The 10,197-nt window shown below is 56.8% G+C and overlaps 1 protein-coding gene across 2 annotated transcripts; it reads left to right on the top strand.

Annotated features, from left to right (window-relative positions):
• The first annotated feature begins 371 nt into the window (after nucleotides 1-371).
• On the top strand, nucleotides 372-8,952 carry PRCC (proline rich mitotic checkpoint control factor). Of its 2 annotated transcripts, none has more exons than XM_082202328.1 (7): nucleotides 372-1,363; nucleotides 4,457-4,504; nucleotides 4,924-5,532; nucleotides 5,742-5,849; nucleotides 6,433-6,576; nucleotides 6,932-6,997; nucleotides 7,517-8,952. In XM_082202328.1, exons 1-7 carry the CDS (start codon nucleotides 968-970, stop codon nucleotides 7,601-7,603), a joined length of 1,458 nt encoding a protein of 485 aa, XP_082058454.1. In that variant the 5' UTR covers nucleotides 372-967; the 3' UTR covers nucleotides 7,604-8,952. The 2 variants fall into 2 exon arrangements, with proteins under 2 accessions (XP_082058454.1, XP_082058453.1); XM_082202327.1 differs by having other exon boundaries at nucleotides 373-1,363; nucleotides 5,739-5,849.
• Nucleotides 8,953-10,197: the final 1,245 nt, after the last annotated feature.

Here is a 10,197-nt window from a genome sequence, read left to right as displayed (position 1 = left end):
CCCGGAGAGCCCGCCGAGGCGCCCCGAGGGAGGCGGCGCCGGGGAGACTCTCGGGCGCCCTCCGGGGGGGGGGCGCCAGCCCAGGAGCCGCCTGCTGCGCGGAAGATGCGCGATCCTCACGGCCGCCTGCGCCCCGCCGCGCACGTGGAGCCCCGGAGGAAGCCTTTCTTCTCACTCGCTCGTGGCCCTGGGATTTCAGTACCGGCGCCTCCCCGACGACGGGAGGGCGCTGCGGGGACTGGGGGCGCGGGGGGGGGGGTCTGCTGGCTTTTAATCAAGGGCGGGGCAGAGATCCTAAGGGGCTCGCCAAGATGAGCCTGAAAGGGGTTCGCCCGTTGACAGAGCAGCCGCGTTGCCCGGAGTCCCCATTCGAGGCTTCCTCCGCCTCTCGAGGGCGAGGCGCCTCAGGCGGCTGACAAAGGAGCCCCGCCCCCGCCGCCATTTTGACTCCGCGGCAGGTTTGAGCGCGCGCGGGCGGGCGGGCGAGGTGCCTGATGGGAGCCGTGACATTCCCTCCCTGGAGGTCGGAGGCGAGGGAGGAAAGGGAAGCGGAGCCGACGCCACCCAGGACTCGGCTTCCCGGCAGCCACCGCGCGCCACCATGCCGGTGGCCCAGCGGCTGCTTCCGGCGCGGCTGCTCCTGGGAGTCGTAGTTCTCCCGCAGTGAGGGAGGAAGAAGGCGAGAGCCCCCGCGCCGCCTCCTCCTTGCACGGCGGCCGCCATTGCTCCGAGCCGAGTCGGAGCTTGGAGCAGGCCGCCTCTGTAGAAGGAAGGAAGAAGGGAAAGAGGGGGCGGGGGGAGCCCAGAGCCCGCCTCCTCGCCCGGCCTTCCTTCCGGCGGCGGGGGCGTTGCCATGACGACCGCTGCGGCCTAGCGGGCTTCACGCTCAAGCGAGCGCGGCCTAGTGCGGCGGGCGCAGCCTCGGCCTCGCGTAGCAGGAGCAGCCGGCGGTAAGGAGGGGGAGGCCATGTCCTTGGTGGCCTACGCCAGCAGCGAGGAGGAGGAGCAGGAGGAGAGCGACGCGGCCGAGGAGGAGGGAGGAGGAACAGACGGAGACGACGACGAAGAAGAATCGACAGAGGAGCAGGAGAAGGGCCGGGAGCTGGGCCGGCGAGGCGGAGGCGGCCGCGGACTCTTCTCCGCCCTCCCGCCGCCCAAGGCCGGCGCGGGCTTCGCTTCGCAGCAGCAGCAGCAGGCCCTCCGGCCCCTCACAGCCGGCCTTCCACTTCCTTTGGCGCCGCGGCCTATCCCGGCCTCGTCCCCGCCGCCGCCGCTTCTGGCCCCGGCCGCTGCCGCCTCCGAGCGGGCCCCGGGCAAGAAGAGGACGCAGCCCGTGCGGATCGCGGCGCCTCATCTGGGGGACGTGAGTGTCCTGGGGGCCCTTCGTGGAGGAAGAGCGCAGGATCGGGCCCGCAGCCGCAAGGCCGACTCGAGAGTAGACCTATGGCAACGGAGGCATGGTGCCACTGGCGTCCCCCTTTGGCCCTGTCCCTTATCGTCAGTGGGTCTCCTCCTGAGTAGGACTGGTGTGCAATGCAGCCCAGAGAGTCTCATGGTAGCACCTTGAAAGCAATATGCTTGGAGCTGACCCGACTCGGCTGGCATCTTCCCAGCTTGCCACATCTTCCTGTACAATTTAAGAACTCGCTATTAAATCAGAAAGCAATTTTTAATACTGTAGCAAACTGCACAGCATAAAATACTAAATGAAATATTTAGTATCTTTACGAAAGCTATCAACAAGCATTAGAATAATAGAGTCTTAGAGTTGGAAGGGACACCATGGGTCATCTAGTCTGACCCCCGGCAATGCAGGAATCTCAGCTGGAGCCTCCAGGACAGACGGCCAGCCAGCCTCTGTTTAAAAACCTCCAAGGAAGGAGAGTCCGCCACTCTCAGGGGAGTCTGTTCCACTGCCAAACAGCTCTTACTGTCAGAAACTAAACATATTCTGATGTTTAGTCAGAATCTCCTTTCTTGTAACTTGAATCTATTGGTTCAAGTCCTCCCCTCCAGAGCAAGAGAAAACAAGCATCTTCCCTCCTCCATGTGACAGCCCTTCTTGAAGATGGCTGTCCTAGCTTCTCTCAGTCTCCTCTTTTCCAGGCTAAGCATACCCAGCTCCTTCAACCGTTCCTCCTCAGGCTTAGTTTCCAGACCCTTGATCCTCTTGGTCGCCCTCCTCTGCACACCTTCCAGCTTGTCCACATCCTTCTTAAACTGTGGTGCCCAGAACTGGACACAGTATTCCAAGTGTGCTCTGACCAAGGCAGAATAAAGCAGGACTATGACTTCCCTTGATCTGGACACTATGCATCTGTTGATGCAGCCTAGAATAGTGTTACCTTTTTTTGCTGCTGCATCACACCTTTGGGCCATGTGATCTACCAAGACCCCTTCTTCTTCTTTGGCGATCACTCATAGCCGAGTAAGATTGTCTTCCATAAACATGGTTTTAACAATGAGTCCGTAAGTAACTGTGGAGGCCAATTCTGGATCCACGTGTCTTTCCACAGTGGGGACATTGGTTTCCGGGCGGGAGTTGATCACGGTGTGGATTTGCCAAGCGTGCCTTCCTTCTAGCACGTTTCTCCCTTGCGTCCTGAGTTCAAGTGCCTTCAAAGCCCATGACACCTTTGGTCAAGGCTGTTCTCCAACTGGAGCGCTCACAGGCCAGTGTTTCCCAGTTGTCAGTGTTTATACTACATTTTTTAAAGATTTGCCTTGAGACAGTCTTTAAACCTCTTTTGTTGACCACCAGCATTACACTTTCCATTTTTAAGTTCGGAATAGAGTAGTTGCTTTGGAAGACGATCATCAGGCCAGTCCAACAAAGTTGATGTTGAAGAATCTTTGCTTCTTCCAGTACACTGATATTAGTTCACCTGTCTTCCCCATGATCCTTCTCACAGGTACTACTGGCAAGCCAGGTGCCCCACCTTATATTTGTGCAGCTGGTTCTTCCTGCCTAAGTGCAGAACCTTACATTTGTCCTTTGTGAAATTCATTTTGTTACTTTGGACCCAAGTGGGAACTTGTCCTACTCAGAGGGGTCCCATTGTGACTGACAGTGGCTATCAAGTCCGTTTGCTTCAGTGGGTCTGGGTGGGCTGTCTCCAGGTGGGACTGGCAATGTCCGCTGCCTGAAACTCTGGGGAACTGCCACCTGCCAGGCTGGACAGTACTGAGTAAGATGGACTCAGTATTATTTAGAAACATGAGGACTAGAATCTTAGCTTTATTTGGGGGAAAGGCCTGCAGCCTATTGCTAGAGTATCTGCTTTACCTGCAGAAGGTGGGAGGCTCAATTCCCTACTACTGCAGGTAGGACTGGGAATGTCGTGTGCCAGTCAGCGTATATGAAGGGAGATGGACTTGGTAGATTGCAGCTTGTTGAAAAGCAGAGGGAGCAAACATGGGCAAGGGGTGAAGAGTGGATGAACTCAAGGCTCCCCGCCCGCACCTCTCTGAACCCGCAGTGGGCGCTGCCCAGCAACTGATAGGTTTTGTGAGAGCTTGGGAACCTGCTGCCTTTTTTGGAATCCAAGATGCTCATCACTGCTTGGCTGGAGTGCCAAGGTTTGCCTTTTGTGGTCCGATTCCTTCCTTGACCTTTGGATCGCACTTCTAAGCTAAAACTGGAGGGCGAAGAAGGAAGGCTGTGGTGATAAGGGCACTCACCTCAGGGAGTGGTGCTGGTGGAGGAGCTCACAGAGCCCTCTTGCAAAGCTCCACACAAAGACAGCTGCTGTTTCTGCTTTCTAGGAGCTGCTGGATCTGTCCTTATCACTTACTTGCAGCAGGAGGGAAGGGGGGAGGAGTTGCGAAATGTTTCTTCCTATCCATGCAACGGGGAAACCTTTTGTTTTTTAAGTAAAACTTATGTGCACCCTTCTCATGCATAAGTCATCCAAGGCCCACAATACAAACAATACTTGGGTTCTATTTAGCTAAGTTAGAGTAGACCAGTTGAAATTTTTGGACCCTATTTAGTCACATCTATTAGCTTCAGTAGGTGACTCTGAGCAGGACTAATGTAAGGTAAGATAAAGCTGTACTGCAAATATAGGTTTTTGCAGTCCACATGCCTAGCAGTGTTAAGATCTGAGTGAATTAAGATGAGAGAAGGATTGTTTGTTACTTCCTTTATTGCCTTTGTGATTAATTCCCATAAAATTTCTCAAAGGGGTAGCATCAGTGTTCGAAGCAATTTCATATATACAAACAATGACAAAACAATTCCTCATGTTCACGCAATTTCCTGTGTAGAAAACTATTTTGAACCCAATACAGATCTGGACTGGGATAGAGGTAGATATATATATATATTAGTTGAAAATGTAGAGACCTTTTGCACTGTCTACCTCTGTCCCAGTCCGGATCTGTATTGGATTCAAAATAGCGCTCTCTCGCTCTCGCTCTCTCCTTGCACTCAGTTCTGCTCTCTCTCTTTCAGTCGGATTCCGAGGAAGATGAACCAGCAAAGAAGCACCCCTCTTTCCAGGTGAGGACTTGGGCAAGTGGTGCTCCTGTAAAGGGGGGGGGGGAGCGGGAGCACCTTGCTTTCAGTGAAAAGTGTTTGCCCCTAGTCAGGCAGAGGCCCCTGAATGTCCATCCTGGCCCTCTGGGGTTGAGTTGCCTCTCTGGATTAGTCATGTTAGTGAAATCTCACATGTGAGACAAAGTCAGTGCAGGCTTCACGGTCAGCCACAGCTCATCTCTTTCTGCGAAGGCACAGCTAGTTCCTGCTTGGCTCCTTCCCTGAGGCAGCTATTGTTGCCTGGCTTGGTGTTGCTTCATGGTGCAGCTTCCTGGGTGAAGGAGGGGCTGCTGTGGCTCCCACCGTCCCCTTGCCAGCAGGCCCAGGAGGATGTAGTCCTTCCTGCCCCTGCCTCACCTTCCCCCATGTCTTCCACCCTCCAGGCCCAGAGCGAGGGCTCCGGCTTGTCTGCTCTACTTCCTCAGCCCAAGAACCTGACGGTGAAGGAGACGAACCGGCTGCTGCTCCCTTATGCTTTCTCTAGGAAAGCGGCTGCTGCCGCCGAGAGCTCCCCGGAAGCCAAGTCTGCCAAAGGCCCACCCTCCTCCAAGCCAAAGCCTCCCCTCAAGGCACCCTCGGCCGTGACAGCGACCACGACTCCCTCCCCATCAGCCATCAAGGCAGCCGCCAAGAGCGCTGCCCTGCAGGTGACCAAGCAGATCACGCAGGAGGAGAATGACAGCGACGAGGAGGTGGCCCCCGAGAACTACTTCTCCCTGTCCGACCGGAGCGATGCACCAGCCCTCAGTCCAAAGGCCTACGCCTACCCTGGCCTCGTGGTGCCGGATGATCTGCCCCCTGGGACAGAGCCGGACCCTGAGCCCGAGAGCCAGGACACAGCTGCCAACGCCCCACTGGAGTTCAAGACGGGGCCGGGGGCCAGCTCAGCTTCCCACGGCTGGGCCCCCAAGCCTGGTGAAGACTATAGTGGGCAGCACTATGCGCTCTACCCTGGCTGCAGCGATGCCGGCGGCCCCAGCCCCTACTACCAGGTGAGAGGGGCAGAGCCAGAGGCTCCTTCTGCAGCTGGTGGGTTGAGCCTCAAGGGTGGCTGGCACAGTGGGGAGGGTGAGCGGCTTCCGGGAAGGAGGCTGGGAGGTGGCTGGGGGGGGGGGTGGCAGGCCAAGTGGCTGGCCCTGCAGCAGCTTCCTCTCCTGGTGCTGAGGAGATCCTTTCCCCCACCTGGCTTCCTCTGCAGCAGGATTACTACAGCAGCAGCAGCTACTACTCGGACACAGACCCGGAGCTGGGCCCGCCCCAAGAGATGAGCAGTGAAGGCGCTTCTTCCTCCTTCATGGACGATGAAGCGGTGAGAAGCTGCTATCAGCAGGGCTCCCTTTACTGGTGGGGTGAGGTGGGGCACCCTCTCCTTCGGCTGTGGTGGCCCTGTCAGCGTTTTGGGGGTGAGGGGGGGTCTCTGGTACTTGGCAGGGACTGCAGAACTTGGATTCCAAGGCTGCCGGGCAGGTAGGGCCAAGCAGCCCCACCCAAGAGGTGTGGGTGCAGGTCTGACATCTTCTTGGCTTCTAGCATTCAGCAACTCTAAACAGGGCCTTCTGCTTAGAACCGGGGGGCAGGATAGGACCCCAGAAGTGGAAGGTTCTGTTCTCTGGTCTTATGAAAGGATGGCCCCTCCCTCCCACTTCCCACCCCCATTTCTGTCCCCTGAGTGAGGGTTAGAGGTTGGTTTGGGACTGCTCAAAGGAGGCAGCTCATCTGCATCCACTTGCTCTTCCGCAGGAGGTCCGGGAGGGGGGCTAGTTGACTGTGGACACTGCAAAAGGGGCTTCTGGCTGTTTCAGCTCCAGCCCGGCCTCATTGGCCTGGGATTAATCGTGTTTGGGATGCTCAGCAGACTGAATCCCTCTTCCCTCCTCCCGCCCCTTGCTCAGTTCAAGCGCCTGCAAGGGAAGCGGAACCGCGGGCGGGAAGAGATCAACTTTGTGGAGATCAAGGGGGATGACCAGCTGAGCGGCGCCCAGCAGTGGCTGACCAAGTCTTTGACAGAGGAGCAGAACATGAAGTCCTTCAGCAAGGTGAGGGGGCCCCTCCATCCCCCCCCCCGGTGGAGCCTTCCCTCCGCCCTCCTGCTCTGCTGGTAATCACAACTGCTGTCTCTGGAGAGCCAGTGTGGTGTAGTGGTTAAGAGCGGTAGTCACGTAATCTGGGAAACCGGGTTCGTGTCTCCGCTCCTCCACATGCAGCTGCTGGGTGACCTTGGGCCAGTCACACTTCTTTGAGGTCTCTCAGCCCCACTCACCTCACAGAGTGTTTGTTGTGGGGGAGGAAGGGAAAGGAGAATGTTAGCCGCTTTGAGACTCCTGAAGGGGAGTGAAAGGCGGGATATCAAATCCAAACTCTTCTTCTTCTTCTTCTTCTGTTTCTCTCCAGAAAAAAGGGGAGCAGCCCACGGGGCAACAGCGGAGGAAGCACCAGATCACGTATCTGATTCACCAGGTGAGGCTGCCGGGCTGCCCCCTCCCTGCCCCCCTGGTCACCCTAGTTTGGATCTTGTGCCCTGGAAGCCGCAGCAGTTGGCAAAGTGGGTCCTCTTCTGCCCTGCTGTCAAGATCCTGCCCAGGGCTCCCGCAGGGTTTGCTCTAGAGCCGGGGCTGTGCGCCATCCACGGCCCACCAGACACTTTGCCAATTATTTTTATTGATTTTCCAAACTAATATTACAAATTAGACACTTTGGGACTGCAACATCCACCATCACCTCCAGGCTGACCGCTGGGCTGATGGGAGATGCAGTCCAGCATCCTCTGGGAGGAAAATCATGTGTCCTGCCTGATGCTCAGCATTGCTGCCCGTCTGCGGCTGAAGTCCAGAAACCCCAAACCCAGCCCTGTTTGCAAGAGTGGGTCAGGCCACTGGGGCAGTGCGGGTGTCTTGGTGGTGCGGGTGGGACAGGCGCCCTGCCAAGCGAAGGGCCCTGCTTCTGAGCCTCCACCTCCTCCCTCTCTTTCTGGGGCAGGCAAAAGAGCGTGAGCTGGAGCTGAAGAACACGTGGGCCGAGAACAAGCTCAGTCGGCGTCAGACGCAGGCCAAGTATGGATTCTAGGGCCCGTCTGCCTCCTCGGAGCCCCTTCAGGCAAAAGCTGCCAGCCCCAGACCACGTTGTGTGAAAGGAAGAGGGGGGCCTGCGGAGGGAAGAAGGGCGCAAGGCCATGTGCCGGGGGGGGCATCCGCTGCCTTTCCCGGCAGGGGTCTTCGGCAGAGGGATGCAGAGGAGTTCTCTGGCCCACTAGGCTGCCTGGCACCCCCCAAGCCCCTTTTCTTTCCAGTAGCCAACGCGACACGGACGAGGCCCCTGTCAGCTGTGGGAAGACCAGCGCTGCTCACTCCCTTGGAACTGCCCACCTTGCAGCAGGTGGGGCAGCCCAGGCAGTCCACCCAACCACGGGGTGGGGGGCAGGACTGTCCCTGAGTGCTCTTCTGTAGCTGCCCCACCCTGCCCCCCACCCGGTTCTTCTCGTGTCTCTCTGTGTTTGTGCTCCAGACCATTTGCCCTCCCCTTCCGGGCTGAGGAGAGTTCTCATCTTCTGTGGGTTTGGGGCAGCCCCCTCCTTGTTTCTCGCCAGAAGCTCTCCTGGTGGCCTCCTCGATGACAGTGTTTGGGTTTCAGCACAAGGCAGGGCTGGAAGGTGCGTGGCCTGTGATCTCTCCCCCAAAGCCATAAGGACACATCACTGTTAACAGTACTTGGGCTAAGTGCTAGCGGGATCTGTGCACTTCCAGGAGGCTGGCAGCTTTTCAGGCGCCCCCAGCCCAGGGCGAGGGCGGCAAGCAGACCCTGCCCCAAGGCCTGTGGCAGCACTCACCCTCTGGGCTTCCACCCCTGGATGAACCTGGGCTTCCCAATCTCTTGGCTTCTGGGGCCTCTGCCCAGGCCCCATTGTGACTGTGGGGCGGGCCCTCTCTTGCCACCCCTCCCCTCCCCAGATTCCAGGTGGGAGGAGCCAGGCGGGGAATTCTGCTGGGGCACACGCTCTCTTTCCTTGCTGCCCCACCTCAGAGTCTTCTGCTGCTGGGCCTGATCAAGCGGCCCTTGAAATCCCCGGTCTTCTGGTCTCACATCCTCCCCTTTGGGGTTGTTGTGTTCTCTTCATTGTTGTTGTTGTCTTTCAAATTGGAGCCCGTTTTCCATTTTTGGAGGGCGTGTCCCCCTCACTGTGGCAGAATTTCTGGGTGAATGATGATGTCTCTGTATTTAGGGTCTTATTATTTTTTTCTAAACAGAAACAAAAAAAAAAAGCAATTTCTAGTTTATTTCCCTTAACATTTTAGTACTTAGAAAAGCCTCTCTTTTTTTCAGTATTCCAAAATAAAGCTCTCATTCAGTAATTTATTCGTTATCTTATGAAACTGTCTGGAAAGAGATTTTATAAAAGAATAAAACTTTTAAATGAACTTGCCCTCCCTCAGAACATTCTAGTATGGTTTGTTTGGGCTCCTCTCAGTCTCCACCCTCCGACTCCCTTCGGACTCCTTTTCCTCCCTTTGTAACCCAGGGGCCTCAGGCAGCTTCTGTGTTTCCTGGGGACGCTCCATGCCTCCGAGGGGCCCCGATGTGGGGTGGAGGAGCAGCACCACACTACTTTGAGCAGCCATGGATTTCCCCCACGAATCCTGGGAACTGTAGTTTGGCCAGGGCACTCATAGCGGTTGGGAGATCCTCTGAGCTACAGTTTGCATTTTGTAGGTTTTATCTCTGTGAGCAGAACAGGGCGTGGGAGGTTTCTCCTAACAGCTCACGGCACCTTTAACAATCAACGCCAGGAGGCTGTGGTTGAATCTCTCTTTCTGGCCCAGGGGCAGAAAAGGGGCAAGGGCCGACAGTGCCTCCTCTTCCCCGTTGCTCTCTCCCATCCGGCCCTGAGAAGCCGTGTTCCTTCTCCTATCACCAGCCACGTCTTGGGGGGAGCGTCTGCCTTCCTGTCCGTTCTGATAAGGAGTCCCAGCCAAGCAGAAGTGGGCAGCAGGCGCTAGGCCAGGTCAGCCGGATTAAAAATAACTCCTCTCCTGCCCCAGGTCAGGAAGCACTAGGAGGTGTGCAAGAGCAGCAAGTTGGGGGCTGGAGGAGGCAGCCAGAGAAGGCGCAGTGGGCCGCTATCCCACTGGGCAGTGGGGCTCTCTGGGCTGGCTCAGACACCATTTCATGCATTTCTCAACTCCTGAACTGCTGTTCAGCTCAGGTCCTGCTTCTGGGCTTCCTCTTAGGTCCTTGTGGTTGACCATGAGAGCAGGATGCAGGCCTGTGGCTGGGTCCAGCTGAGCCAGACTCCTCTTGCGCTCTCTGCCTGTGTAACAGCAGCTTCACCTTGCCTGACCTTAGCCTGGATTTTTCAGAGCTGCAGCTACACGAACACAAAGGCAGGAGGTAATTGCGCTCCAGCATCATCCAAACCAACCCCTGAGAAGTGAGGATGGGATTTCTGCAGAAATCAGAGCAGCCCTGCCCCAAGGAAGCATTTCTAGCACAATATGAAGCCAATAACTCTTCCCCCCCCCCTTGGTATTCTGCAGTATTCTGCTCCTAAACAAGGAGGCTCTCTTGAGCTGCCAGGGCTGGTTACTGTGTGCAGACAATGCTTTCCCAAGTTTGCTACAGCCAGAGGCTCTCAAAAAGATACCTACTGCCTTGCAGCTGGTCAA

The sequence above is a fragment of the Podarcis vaucheri genome (assembly GCF_965113315.1).
Source record: "Podarcis vaucheri genome assembly, chromosome: 16".
In the NCBI taxonomy this organism is placed as follows: domain Eukaryota; kingdom Metazoa; phylum Chordata; class Lepidosauria; order Squamata; family Lacertidae; genus Podarcis; species Podarcis vaucheri.
This window is presented reverse-complemented; position numbering and strand designations above follow the sequence as displayed.

What these genes read in the sequence shown, in the direction of transcription:
- PRCC (XM_082202327.1), top strand. Translation starts at nt 968, where the DNA reads ATGTCCTTGGTGGCCTACGCCAGCAGCGAGGAGGAGGAGCAGGAGGAG. An exon ending in CGGCGCCTCATCTGGGGGAC is followed by an intron (nt 1,364 to 4,456) that starts GTGAGTGTCCTG and finishes TCTCTCTTTCAG; the next exon opens with TCGGATTCCGAGGAAGATGA. An exon ending in ACATGAAGTCCTTCAGCAAG is followed by an intron (nt 6,577 to 6,931) that starts GTGAGGGGGCCC and finishes GTTTCTCTCCAG; the next exon opens with AAAAAAGGGGAGCAGCCCAC.